The 14,418-nt window shown below is 42.3% G+C and overlaps 1 protein-coding gene across 5 annotated transcripts in view; it reads right to left on the bottom strand.

Annotated features, from left to right (window-relative positions):
• tns2a (tensin 2a) overlaps positions 1-14,418 on the bottom strand; it is a 62,339-nt gene that overhangs the window by 16,128 nt on the left and 31,793 nt on the right. For all 5 annotated transcript variants that reach the window (XM_072449510.1, XM_072449508.1, XM_072449507.1 and 2 more), the window contains exons 4-19: positions 9,717-9,755; positions 9,304-9,345; positions 9,083-9,132; positions 8,489-8,672; positions 7,585-7,635; positions 7,204-7,326; positions 6,304-6,368; positions 5,360-5,443; positions 4,496-4,608; positions 4,248-4,308; positions 3,916-3,991; positions 3,532-3,661; positions 2,292-2,357; positions 2,081-2,197; positions 539-2,005; positions 66-231 (exon numbers count right to left, since the gene is read on the bottom strand). In XM_072449510.1, coding sequence (XP_072305611.1) covers positions 66-231; positions 539-2,005; positions 2,081-2,197; positions 2,292-2,357; positions 3,532-3,661; positions 3,916-3,991; positions 4,248-4,308; positions 4,496-4,608; positions 5,360-5,443; positions 6,304-6,368; positions 7,204-7,326; positions 7,585-7,635; positions 8,489-8,672; positions 9,083-9,132; positions 9,304-9,345; positions 9,717-9,755 — 2,834 coding nt within the window. The remainder of the gene's footprint in view (positions 1-65; positions 232-538; positions 2,006-2,080; positions 2,198-2,291; positions 2,358-3,531; positions 3,662-3,915; positions 3,992-4,247; positions 4,309-4,495; positions 4,609-5,359; positions 5,444-6,303; positions 6,369-7,203; positions 7,327-7,584; positions 7,636-8,488; positions 8,673-9,082; positions 9,133-9,303; positions 9,346-9,716; positions 9,756-14,418) is intronic.

Genomic DNA, 14,418 nt, shown 5'->3' on the forward strand with positions numbered 1-14,418 from the left:
AAGAAAATCTTTTTTTAGAGATGAGAATAGGTATAACTTAAGTACACATAAAACTTAATATTTACCTCTCCTGGTTGCGTAGTGGACTGCTGGTGTGGACAGGAGTAGAAGGTCCTGACATGTCTGAGGGCGTAGAACAGGCTGGATGGACATCTCTGTGAACTCTTTTAAAGGAACCATGAGAAAGATGGTCCCTCCAGCCCACACTCTCACCAGAACTACGCAAGACATCTGCAAAATACAGTGAATTTAGTAGAATTGCTGAACAGTGGGAGTGACCCTCAAGTAAAATTGATCATAATATAAAATCGATCTCATGACCCAAGTCAAACAATATACACAGCTTTTATATGAATGAATGTGCATTATGTTAGAAAAAAGGAAGGGCCAGCTTTTATAAAGAGCTTTTAACTTGAACAAAATGACGAAAAAGTTTAACTATGAAGAACACATCTGGTTTCAAGTATTTGTTGGGGGATTTAGCTAATTGTGTAAAAGGTTCCATTGTTAAAAGTTCAGCCTGTACTGCGTGACTCACCAGTGTGTGACTCAGATGGGTATGTCTGGTGCTGGGACTCTGGGCAATGATGTGTCCCGTTACCATGGTGATTGCAATTTCCTGTCACAGAGGAGGAGGGGGGTAGCGGGGACGTGGATTCAGACTGGTACCCGGAGGCGTACCCCCTGCTTTCTGATGGGGAGGGCTGGTAGGGTGAGTACGGACACACCTGGCGAGGCGTCTGGTACCCACTGCTACTGCTGCTGTACTTCATGTCCAGGTGGGAGTGCGCATGGGAGCGGGACGCCTCAGGGTAAGCGGGGTGACCGGACGGCAGCGGGTCGAATGAAAACGCGGGGAGATCATGAGACTGTGGACCGTAAGAGGCTACGGTGGCCCTCCTGTGCCAATACTCTGCTTCTCTATCCCGCTCCCACTCTGCGTCCCTGTCCCAGTGAAAAGACAAGTCCCGGGCTCGCCTTGGGTCTCTGTCCCAGTGCAGATCGGACCCCCTTGGAATCTCCACCTCCCTTGTCCTCCTCAGCCCCGCCTCTCTTTGTTGGAGCTCCGCCTCCCTGTCCCAGTGAAAACTATCGCCACGTTCCATCCTGACAGTGTGGTACGTCTCCTCTCTCCTCACGGCACAATCCCGACACGGGCAGTTAGCATGTGATGGGCCGTCCATGAGAATCAGATCATGGTACGTTGGGCTGATTTTGGAATGGTGGCTGTGTGGCGAAGGGGCGTGGTGGTAGGGTGGGTATTGGTCGTCTGGGCAACAGGGACGGTGATGTGAATAGCTATGGTGATGAGAGGCCAGATCCGGGGCAGGGCAGCACATGTGGCGGGACGTTTCGGAACATGACCTGTGTAAGTAGTGCTGCCCAGTTTGCCTGTCCCAGACCAGATCAGGAGGTGGGAGGGACTGGTGAGGGTGGGGGGAGTAGTGCTGGCATAGATCCATGTGGGACGGAGGCGGAGAGTTAGCAGAGGGGGTGGCGCCATGATGGCCGTTGGTCCCAGGAGCGCGGTCCAGACAGTATCCGTTTGGCATGAGCAGTGTACGGTCGCAGCCTGGTTCGGCACAGCGCTGCGAGCGGTAACCATCCCGACATGAACAGGAGCGGTTCAGCCTCAGCGTGCCATTTCTCTCTGGGGGGGGTAAGGAGTCGCCATCGTCCAATATGGCTGTCTCGCGCTCGCCATCTCGCCCCTCGATCCCGCCCAGCAGCCTCTCCAGCTCCTCCTGCTCCTGACGGGTCGGGGGCGGAGGGGAATGGCGCACGGGATCGTCCTGGTGCAGGCAGGGCTGGTTCAAATGGCTCGAGTGTGCGGAGAGGCCAGAGTCAGAACTGTGGGAAATGAGATGACTGGTTCGCTCGTCAACTACGCCTGCTCCCGGACTGCTGCCGTTGGTTGAGGTGAGAGATCCGGACCCCGCCGCTCTACGCTTCTTAATCTGGGCGTAAAGGCTGCCGTCAAGAGGACCTCTGGTGTGGGCAATGTCTGGGGGGAAAAAATAAGTTTCAACCATTTGTATTACTATGTAAATTAAGTAGAAGTGCAGAAGTCAGTCTTTACCCTCCAAACTGTCCTGGTAGCGCTCATTGAAGTTCTCATAAGAGTCCCAGCGAACCACAGGGTCTCCAGTGTTGTAGTCCACGGTCACCGCTGGGTCATTCTTATGGAACTCACGACCTGCTCAAAACAGATTGTAATTAACCACATCGATGTTGTTTGCCTTTGTAAACAATATGTAGTTAAAGTTCATAACTAAGTACAGTATAATCACCTTTGATCTTTTCTGGTCCGGTGGAGAAGACAAACTCCACAGTTGCGTCAGATGGGAAACGCTCATCTGGAGAAACATTAATTTTACATTTTTTATTAACATGATCATTTAGCTTTCCTAGAAGACCCGTAATGTAAGCTGATCTGGTTCACTTTCTATTTTAAAAGCACTGCATACAGTAAGACACAGATTTGATGGTGACCACCCTGTATTTAAGTTAGATGAGGATCACATGTAGTTTCTATTGCCATATTTCAAACAAAGTGTAATATCTTCCACAGATGTTTGGAGAAGGTCTGTTCTATGCATTTCTCAGTACGCATAGCTCTATTTGCCATTCAGCTGCAGGATTTTAGTGGTTTGTAAACGTGAAACCAACAAGGAAATGAGGTAATGAACACATCTATTACAGCGTTAAACTGGAGAGAGTCGTCTCTTGGGGATTGTTACACTATAAATACAGTACAAGCCTTTCTCATTGAGGAAATCCCCAGAGGGCTCTCATTACATCCAGGGACTGTGGATTTAGCTGCTGCAGAGGGACATTTCTTTCCCCAAAATATTCCGAGGTCACACTGTTATTAAGGCATTCTCCAGTCTATACATCTTCAGTGCATATCATCATCAAGCAGCAACAGTTCCACAAAAGAAACTTATTCAAGATACAGAGGCACTGTAAATGAGACTCACTTCAACTGTAAATTTGTGTACATAGTAAGCCTATTTTGGTTATTTTTTATTTTATTTTATCTTATAGCAGATTTAAATTGTAATTTATTTTTGACTTATATAGGTTGACTTTATATAAGTTGTTTTTATCATTGTTCATTGTTTTATGTTGCACTGAATCACCAAAGCAAGTTCCTATGTTTGTGAATTCTGTTCGTTGACAATTGCAATGAACCTTTTCTGATTCTGATTCTCATTAGTGGACAAAGGCAGGGCAATAAATCAAAATTGTTGAAAATAAGCAAAATCTTCCACAGGTAAAATAGGTGTAATATTTCTGCAATTTTGTGGTTTTACAGTTTTACAGTCCATTCACTTCTTGTGCAATACTTCAATTTTTGATTGATTACAAACATATTATCTGATTGTATGAATAATAATAATATACAAACTTTTGACTGCTGTAAATGTAAAATGTACTTACTCCTATTAGAGCTTAGAAAAATGTATTGACAGGATGAGTAAAATGACAAGTAAAAGGATGAAAAATATTCTAAGTCATATAACTCACCAGTACAGGCCTCGTCCAGCTCCCCTTTGCCGAACCACAGCTGTGACCCGTGGATGGTGCAGGTGTGAAACTGCAGCCTGAAAACGATGTCTCTGTCCGGAGTGTGTGCCCTGCGGTGGTAGCACTTCACCTGCAGGGGGCAGCACAGGGGAGCCACAGCACATGATCAAACCGTTATTTATGCTTAAAATAACATGAATTTACATTTTATTGACAAGTGGAACAATCCCCTATAGATTAACCAATTATAAGTCTATAATAAGTCCAAGTCTAAAATAAAATGTGTTGTTAGCTGATTATTTTGTAAGCAAAGTTTCAATCATTACCAACAATACATAAATGAATCTCATAATTTTTCGTTGTGTCCATCTGCTGTGAACTGACCAGGATGTCTCCCTTCAGTAACAGAGCCGGCTCCACAGTCACACACAGCCTCCTTCCGCCGGTGCCATGAAGGTTACTGCACAGACAAGACCAGACAAGATCAGATATGATATGGCACAATGCATAACAGGAACAACGTGACATATTCTTGATTATTTCTAGTGATTTCTGCATAAATATAGCGTTATCGAACTGAGTGTTAGTAGATAAAGCTTTTATTGTATCACGCTTTTCCACCCATTCCTTTTAAATTAAGCCTGTGACGTGACAAAAACCCAATAGCCTCCAGGGCATCCATCTTTACGCGGTCATAGGACAGAGAGGGGCCTCACTAAATTCCTGAAGTGTAGACCAACTGCATCGACTGGTAGATCTTCAGGAACGGGAAGTAACCTGGAGAGAAACATAGACAGACATTGAGGGCATTATCAAGACGAGGCGGAGGAATGCGCCGACTCCAATCAGCGGATTAAAGATAAACAGACATGATTGTGAGGCGAGGAGTCAAACATCACGTCTTATACATATTTATCAGACAAAAGAAAGGCAGTTATTGTTTGTGCAGAGCGTGGGGACGGACCTCCTTCACCCTGGAAGTTGGGCAGAGACGGGATGAGGACTTGGTGGAGGAAGAGAGGGCTGCTGTTCATCTTGATGGCTCCAGAAAGAAGACCTCCAAAATAATAAATATATCTATGGGAACAAAACGAAGCAGTCATAAATCACACTAATTGTAAGCAAATTACTAGAGTATATAGTTTAAGAGTATACACGTTTGACCCTGTATCAACAATAAATGTAACTTTAAATGTGACTTTTCTGGTGGAGGGTCTGACACCTGCTTTGCCACATATATAAACTTATTCATCTTTAAGTTATTAAATTTGATTAAAAATACTTGGTCTGGTGAAGTCAGTTGCTAGTTTCCATGAAATGGCTAAGTTTTATGGCATTTTGTGGAACATTCAAGGCAAAACAAAAACATTTCCATGTAGAAAAGATGGTTTCAGGTCTTCCACCTGAAAACTTTACTTTTTTTTTTACATCGAAGGGTAATGTTGATTATTAACAAAATATATTCATTCATTATCCATTAGCTGGAGTATATACAGACTCTCTAGAACATGCTTGGTGGTTAGCAAGAATCTATCATCCTCAAGCGGAATCACATTGGCTTATTTACAGGCATTTTGCTGTAAATAAACAACAAATTAATTGCTGAATTAATCGATGACCAAATGATTGTTGCAGGCCTAGTATTTTGTTTTTCAATTGTGTTTCATATAGTAACAGTGGTCATTATTCATCACTCTAAACCCATGAAGAAACACACAACTCACCCATTCAATAGTAAAGAAACAATTTTAAGAATGGTTTGCAAAGCTGTTCGATGCTATAAGGATGATGTAATATGAACAAGCCGACGCCTCGCAGTGTCCTGTACCTGTTTTGGGACGGCTGCAGTGAAGAGGACACCTTATCTTCACAGAACTTCCTCATGGCCAGAGTACTGAGCGCCTGGTCTGCCCTATGAACCAAAACAAACACACTCTTTTATAGAGCACTTTCCATCATAGGACCTGCGTGTAGGTCTGTGCCAGAGCGAGAGGATACAGCTGCTGTGTGACAGGATAAACCGGGATCCTGTCAAACTCCAGTGGACCCAGCCCCTCTTACGAGAACTCTTTGTAGATAATGGCCACTGGACACACAATACTTTCATATCACCCTTATTATGTTGTAGAAGTCATACAACTACATCTTTATCTTTATCTTACAGCATAACTAGGCCATTTTAACATTACAAACTGTGGAGAAAGGGGGGGAAGTATTGATTATGGGGCATGCATTTACATTGATTCATTTTTGTAAGAGATAATGGCATTATATAATATTCGTTCACATCACTTCCAGCTCACTCTTTGGGTACCGTAAATAGACACACATAGTTTAATAATACTAATAATTCATTTCAATTATCACGTTCTTTCTTTCTTGAATCTCAAAGGGACTTTACATTGAGCTGTTACCGTCCACAACCAAGTTCTAATTGACTAAAACAGAACAAAACAACGGGCAACTATCCTAAGGCAATTTTGGACTGTATTTAACATATAAATGAAGTAGAAGTAAAGTAAAATAAATAAAAATATCAGTGGCCTCCCTTTTTGCTCTGTCATTTTCTCTGATAAAGGGGACATTTGATGCGAAATAGACTTTTATGAGCTTTTAACAATGTTTAAATGCTGTTCCCTCATTGTTCGCATACTTGTTATATTTTGATTGATTCATGCATGTTTGAGTCATCTCGAATTGTCCTGCTTTTGGGCTTCTACCTCTGCCACAGCTTGTTTGTTGTGGACATACAGTACGGTCCCGGACACTCACCCTGCAGATATCTTGCTGTAGTGCATGTAGGCAGCGACGATCACTCCCGTTTTACCTTTGTTCCCCTGTAGAGAAGACATGACATCACAAATGGCGTCTGAGAGACCGTGAAATTGTATTTGGTTTCCTCCCCGGGCTCTGCGGTTTGATAACACACTAAGACTTGAAATCTGACAGCTTTGTGGGCACATTACGCTTTTTTTTTAGTGCAGCTAAACATGCGAGAGCAGGAGCAAATTAAAAAGTTCCCTGCGGTGATTTTCCCCAAACTTCCTGACACATTCCAAAGACATTCCAGCCTCTGCTTCCCAATAGAACACCAGTTAGCTCTTAGCAGGCTAAAATGCCCGCTAAGCACAAATTACAGCTTTTGTTTGGCTCCTAATAGAGTCACAATTCATGTTCCTTTGCTAGCGTGATCCACAGCTGGGAAACTACTGGTCGAGCTGGAATGTTTGGGAAGCCAAAGTCCACCACTGAAGTCTGGTTTAGCATTTAAATCCCTCAACCCCTCAAAACAATAAATAAAAAATCCACAAAAGAAATGAGAGCTGGGATGCAGTGTTTGATGGTTATGGTGTGACAGGAGTTGGAAAAGCTAATGTTTTTATAACTGTACAATCTGTGGGTGAGATTCATGAATAATAACGCTCAATCAATGCATTTTTAGACATGTTGCATAACTGACTTGCATGTTTTTAAATCGATTTTTGAAAAATTTGATGTTATTTGCACTAAATCAAAACAATACATGAAGAACAATATTGTGGGATTTTTGTTTATTTAGCAAAAGTGGTTGAACTGCAATATTGTATGTAACAGTGTATGACAACAAATCCAGCATTTCCAGAAATTGAGCCACATTGTAAAAGAGGACGGGTAAACCCTGTGAACTCTGACCTTGCAGTGCAGGACCACCACATGTTGGGGGTCAGAGGTCAGCCACATCTCCATGGCTTTACATATGGTGCAGATCTTATCCAGAGGCGGAGCATGCAGGTCGGGCCAGCCAAAGTCGTGCACCTAAACGGAGACAAAAGAAATGTTACTATATCTCATCATATTGTGTGATTATTTATGTCATTTCTGTATCATCCTTTGAGTCCAACTTGAGCTTGAAATGTGATTTATATTCTTGTTTGTGCGGTATGGCTGTTTACGACTAATTTCCCTGAGGATTATAGTCAAGTTGAACATTCTTCTTATGATGATGGATGATATCGTGATGCAATCTGACGTGATTACGCATATGATGTGGTGCAGTAATATGACAGAAAGTACCTTTGGGTTGATGCGGCTGATATCGTGGCGTCTTTCAGAGAGATTCAGCAACTAGAATATAGAATTGAAATAAATCAACAATGTCTTGCCTTTTTAACTAGACAGACTGCAGAAGCAACGTCAGAAATTTAAGAATTCTGACTTGGTGGTGGCATAAAAGCTGTTAAATTATAGTTTAACACCAGTAAAGCAGCCGTTTATGAAGAAAAGTTGAACATGTTGAAATGACAAAATAGTAGGTTCTCTTGTTTTTTCTAATTATGACTTGGTTTAGTTTATAGCACCTGTGGTAAATCGTTATAATAGTATGAAATTATATGGATTTTGGCTCTTGTATTTACATATTTAGTCATACTTACAATTATAAACTTTCCGAAAATGTTTTGTACAAATAGGAAAATGTTTAGTGAAATCTGAAATATAATTGTGTTCACTACGTTTTAGTGAAATAGTAGTAGTAGTCTAACCTCTAATTTAAAGTTTAAACGTTAATTCAACAATGTGACATCAGAGGAGTTTTGGCCATGTTGGGAAGTTGGGAAGACATTTTTGTTTAAGTAAAATTTAGGCAATTTAATGATTTAAACTTTTAACAATAATGTTCTGTTCTAATAGCAAAACGCACGTTACCATTTGACTTTACTTACGTCATGATATAAAGACACAAATTAAACATTGGACGGGAGTCTAACACAAAGTGACAGATTACAGTAAGAGCCGCCCTCTTTGACTTTGTTTATTCAGGGCGTGTCCAAGACAAAAAAACACCCGCTCATTGTGGTTTAAATGCACTTCCATGTGGTTTAAATGCAACACAATTCCTCCTCTCACTTGTGCAACACATCTTTAAATAAACAGGAGCATGTTGTGAAAGCTCCACTAATTACTGTTTGTCTGCTCTTACCAGGAACTTGTCCTGGTGTTTGGACTTCAACATGGCCGCCACCTCCTTCAGGTTCAGGCGGTATCTCTGCTCCTCCAGCTTTGGCGGGAAAAACACCGAGATGATCCGCTCCGTGATGTATGTCAGGTCGAAGTCGTAGTGGCGCTCCATGACCCTCTCCATGACACGGTCCACACTAAAGCTCCTGCGCGGTGAGCAATGAGGTGGAAGGGATAAGAGCGCATAGGTCATTTGATCACGCAACGTGGACAGTTCGGTGTGAAAGTAATTCTGGACGGCTTTTGTCGGCACAGAGCTAAAAAGTGAAATAATAATGATAAAGGTTTGGATGTGCGTGCGTGACAAGTAGGTCAGATTATAAACAAACTTGATCCATCACATGGTCAGGTCTAAATCAAGTGGAAACAGCTAAATAAGAGATGACTACAGCCTGTGAGAACAAACTGGAGCATAGACAGGAACAAGGCGTGAAGTGTACTTTAAACGGTTATTACTCAAAATGTGTGTCACTTTTCTTTTCATTTTCTAATCACCATGAAGAGATGTATAGTGCTTATAGTAGAGGCATTAGTGTGTGACTGAGATGGCCTTTACCTCGGCAGGGTGTTCCTCTGTTTGGTATAGGTCAGAGACTTTGTAGAACCCTGGGACAATACAGCAAAAATACAAGTATGAGAAGCACTGCATAGACTAGATTTATCAGTGTCGACGTACTGTACAAGCCTATTAAATAACAATAATTCCATGTGACTTATATTGATTCTATGTGTTACATCTCTACAGTCTTTGTATTAAATATGAAATGTCTTGCTCACCATGTGCTGGATTTGTCGAGATGGAGCTGTTCCTCTTCGCTGCTGCAGACAAGAGGAAAGGCTATGGTGAAGATGTTGTCAGAAGATAAAGGAAAGCCCATAGAAAATAAATAAAATACAGCATGTATGACAACAGGAAGTGACTGGAGATCGGGAGGTTGAAGATGAGCAGGAGTGCAAGAGTGCAGAGGTCAAGAGGAACCAGAGGAAGAGTCAATTCAACAAAGTACAACAAACATGGCGGCTTTCTATGGCAACAGAAACATGCATGAGGTCCAACAGAGCTCCAGGAGACAAGCCACAGCTGAGGGCTCGGCTTTCCGGAACAATTCACCAGGAAGGAACCACACTGTTGTTTGGGAATCGACACGTTGGATAAACACAGGGAAGTCTATTCTACTGAAGAGGCTCACCATGTCATTGGACGGAGCCGGGGTGCAAGCCGAAGTCACCTGTAACACACAAGTGACAGGTTATGAAAAAACTAAAATAAATACATTTAAAACAAGATAAAAAATAAGAGAGCGGGTGATTGCGTACAGAACAGTATGCGTCCTGTAACTGTTATTCTTGCCATTTTAATGTCACATAACATGGTTGTCTTGCTGAGGGACCTGATTTTCGATCCATGAAAAAGAACAAGTATTTAAATCTAACTTATCCCGAGCTCTCACAAGCGATTTGGCACATTACGGTATTTGTAATGCTTTTGGCTCTTACTTCTGAGTGTACAAGAGAAAAAACATTTTATTATTAGATGCAGACAGCGCGCAGAGGTACCATTTTGTCACAGTACTGCTTTAATTAATAAAATAAAAATAATAATAACATAATAACATAAAATAAAGTCAAATAAAATAAAACAAATAATAAATAAAATAAATAAAAATATAAAAAATACTGGGTGAAAACAGATTTACTTTATGCTTTGCTTTCGTACTTTTTAGAATAAAAAAAACTGAAAATGTTAGCTCAATTGGTCAATGTCTTCTGAGCGGTCAATTCAAGATTAGAATAATAATTCACACAGCTCAGTGAGGCAGCTTGTCGAGGCCGTAACTGGGATTAACCTTGATAATGGCATGTTTAAGAGCTGCAAACAGAGAAATATAAAAGCATATCTGTAAAAGTACTCAAGAGAGAGTGGAGAGCAAGTAACAATCCAGCTGAGTTTTGAAATGGAAAATGGAAAGTGCTGTCCACATGGCCAGTAGACCGACCCACAGCTGATTCTCATATCGACTGTTGGTGGCACAGGGCAGTGAACTGTGACCGGAGGAAGTGGAGATCTGATAACCCAACACACATGTGCATGCACCAATGTTCCTCATGTGTACTGTGTTTAGATATAGACAGGAAGTACACTGCACACTGAAGGACACAAACTGCACAGAAGCGTCAAAGAGAAAATTGCATTTTCATCCCATTTTACATTTATTTTGTTGCTAACAGTATTTTCCATTGTCATTTACGATTGTCAAAAATAATTATACCTATAAACAAATACTAATCAATACTAAAACTGGTATCAAAACCTTTCATAAATGTACATGTGCATTCAAATTCACTCCTTACTCCTTTTCTTTTTAATACAACCTAATGTAATTTTCAACATAAATTACTAGTCGTTTCTATAAGCATATTATGCGGTAAAAAAATATTCAGAAAAGGTCCATCTTTGTCTTGTTGCTGTAATTTTTTTCATTTTTTGATACCAGTTTCAGTGTGCATTTACGTATGCGTCATGTTAACACACAACAACGGCTATAAAAAACAATGACAATGAGTTCTGGAGCTTGTTTTTGACCATTACATGTTGAAATGAACAGCTACATTATCAATACAATGAAATCTAAAGAGAGGGCAAAGAACAATTGTTAACTACCTTGGCTTGAGTACCAAATCCTTCAAGCGTGTATCTTGCATAAACTTGTACTTTCCCCAAACATCTCCCGATGCAGAAATGCACAGTGTACTTTACAGGCCTCAAGGCATCTTGGAGTCATTGAGTAAAATCCTGGGAAAACCGCACATTTGGACTTGGACTGACAGCGAATGCCTCTTTGTAGCTGTGGTCCCGGGTTTGTGCAGCGCTCACTGAAAGCGAGGCCATATAACTCATAATGGATGTGGTTCTATGTGCAACCAGAAAATGTGGACGTTCTTCTTCTTAAATGTGAGCGGTCTTGAAGGAGTCCAGATGCTCTCGATATCTCTGTTATGACTACAGCCACTACAGATTTGGAAATGTATTGTTATTACAACATCTGTATTGCCAAAAACTACATTTTCATTTTAGGGAGCAGAAAGTTCAGACTTAAATTGCGCGCCCTACAAGATCATTATTTTAGTTGCTAAGTTTGCCCTTTTCCCAACAACGCATCGTTTTGAAAAGATGGCTACCACTCCAAATCAAGTATATTTTATAACCAGGTTTATTTCTATATTGTATTATGGGGGTGTCCGGACCCTGTATGACCGGAGCAGGAGCTGTGTTCGCATTGCCGGCAGTAAGTCAGACCTGTTCCCAGTGCATGTTGGACTCCGCCAGGACTGCCCTTTGTCACCGGTTCTGTTCATAATTTTTATGGACAGAATTTCTAGGCGCAGTCGGGGGTCGGAGGGTGTCCGGTTTGGGGACCACAGTATTCCATCTCTGCTGTTTGCAGACCATGTTGTCCTGATGGCTCCATCAAACCCGGACCTGCAACATGCACTGGGACGGTTTGCAACCGAGTGTGAAGCGGCTGGGATGAGAATCAGCACCTCCAAATCCGAGGCCATGGTTCTCGACCGGAAAAAGGTGGCTTGCCCTCTTCAGGTGGGTGGGGAGTCCACATGCCCCAAGTGGAGGAGTTCAAGTATCTCGGGGTCTTATTCACGAGTGAGGGAAGGATGGAGCGTGAGATCGACAGGCGGATCGGTGCAGCGGCTGCAGTGATGCAGTCGCTGCATCGGACCGTTGAGGTAAAGAGGGAGCTGAGCCGAAAGGCAAAGCTCTCGAGATGGGTCATGAGCTTTGGGTAGTGACCGAAAGAACAAGATCGCGGATACAAGCGGTCAAAATGAGTTTCCTCCGCCACGGGGGGAGCTCGGAGTAGAGCCGCTGCTCCTCCACGTCGAGAGGAGTTAGCTGAGGTGGCTCGGGCATCTGTTCCGGATGCCTCCTGGGCGCCTCCCTCGGGAGGTGTTTCAGGCATGTCCCACCGGGAAGAGGCCCCGGGGAAGACCCAGGACACGTTGGAGAGACTATGTCTCTCGGCTGGCCTGGGAACGCCTCGGGATCCCCCCGGAGGAGTTGGAGGAAGTGTCTGGGGAGAAGGAAGTATGGGAGGCCTTGCTCAGACTGATGCCCCCGCGACCCGGCCCCGGATAAGCAGCAGAAAATGGATGGATGGATGGATGTATTATAGGGCTAGTCCTTTAGTCTTGGCATAGTACTTAAGCATTTGTAAGGATTTAGTCCAATTAAAGCTGTGATTTAGCCCTGGTTTAGCCCTAGGTTAGTTTGTTGTTTTGTTCCCAGTATTTTTTCAGCACTGATTAAAGATGTGGAATCTAATTTTCAAACCATAAAAAGAAGAAGTTGGTATGGAAATCTAACTAATAATTTAGAGCTCTCGCAAACTCCTTGTAACATATTCACAGAACAGCTTTTTGAGATGGAGAAGTGAAGCAGGGTGGACCCCCAAAGAACAGCCAATCTGACCCCAAAGTGTCATATAGTGACTCACATGGCTCATTTTTTCAAGTTTGAAACAGATAAAATCTTTTCAAATTAGATGACAACATGCAGTTCTGCTTTTACAAAGTACAATACACATTCTTGGGGGAAAACTCAATGTACTAATTTATAAGTGGAACGTTGGGTAATGCAGCTTTAATTAAATGTGTTACTAATGTTAGTAACGTAAGAGCACTGCACTGCAAAAACGCCCAGTTTATTAATCTAATTTCTGTTTTATCATTGAATCATTCATTATTATCAACATTGAATATTTTGGTTTGATCAACGTAATGGATTTAACCAGAACGAGACCAGGACTAAAACCAGATTAAACCAGGACTAAAATCAGATTAAAGCAAGACTTGAACAGGACTAAAACCAGAGTTAACGAAGATAAAACCAGGACTAAAACCAGATCAAACCAGGACTAAACCAGGACTAGACAAAGACTAGACCAGGACTGGACAAAGACTAGACCAGGACTAGACCAGGATTGAAACCAGACTAAACAAGAACTAAAAGCGGGTTAAACCAGGACAAGGCCAGGACTAAAACCAGATTAAACCAGGGCTAAAACCAAATTAACCAAAGACTAGACCAGGACAAACATCAGATTAAACCAAGACTAGAACAGGACTAAAACCAGAGGTAACCAAGATAAAACCAGGACTAAAACCAGATTAAACCAAGACTAGACCAGGACTAGACCAGGACCAAAACAGGCCTAAACCAGGATTAAACCAGGACTAAACCAGGATTAAACCAGGACTAAACCAAGATCAGAACCGCAACTAGCCTTCCATGTAACTGTGTTACGTGCAAAGCCAAGTTCCTTCCTGCGTTGGTACATTTGAGAATCACCGCTGTAGACCATTGAAAGTGACATATAAAACGTTTGGTCCGTGCTTCCCTCTATGTCCCACTCCTCAGGCCCTCGCGGTGCCCGTTGGAGGGGCCACAGAGCCAGCACAAACACACAGATTCCATGTGCCCGGGCCAACAGTGACGCACCGCCTTCCTGTAGCTGCAGCCTCCACCCTGCCTTTCCTCTGCTCCTCCACTTTAACACTCGGCCTGAACTGATCAAAACCACGTCTAATCTTTCACGCGTTATATCTGATGGGCTTCTGTTACGGCATGTCAACTGCATATCCTCACAATCCTATGGTTTATTATGCTTCCTGCCTCCCCTTCCACCAATATGATTTTTATGGCTACCATTTAGATTTCAGCGTTTATTTACACTGCCAGCTTGGATGTGTTATGGTTGTGTGGTTTAAAATAATAATGAATGGCTTGAGAAAGTGCTAATCTAACTGTCAAGACTGTAGTTTGTGTAAAGAAAAGTGAGACTCATTGTATGTTTCCTTTATAATAAAAAGTTCATA

This window comes from Eucyclogobius newberryi, unplaced genomic scaffold, assembly GCF_026437365.1.
Source record: "Eucyclogobius newberryi isolate DKJ021-1_F unplaced genomic scaffold, fEucNew1.0.hap1 SCAF_17, whole genome shotgun sequence".
In the NCBI taxonomy this organism is placed as follows: Eukaryota; Metazoa; Chordata; class Actinopteri; order Gobiiformes; family Gobiidae; genus Eucyclogobius; species Eucyclogobius newberryi.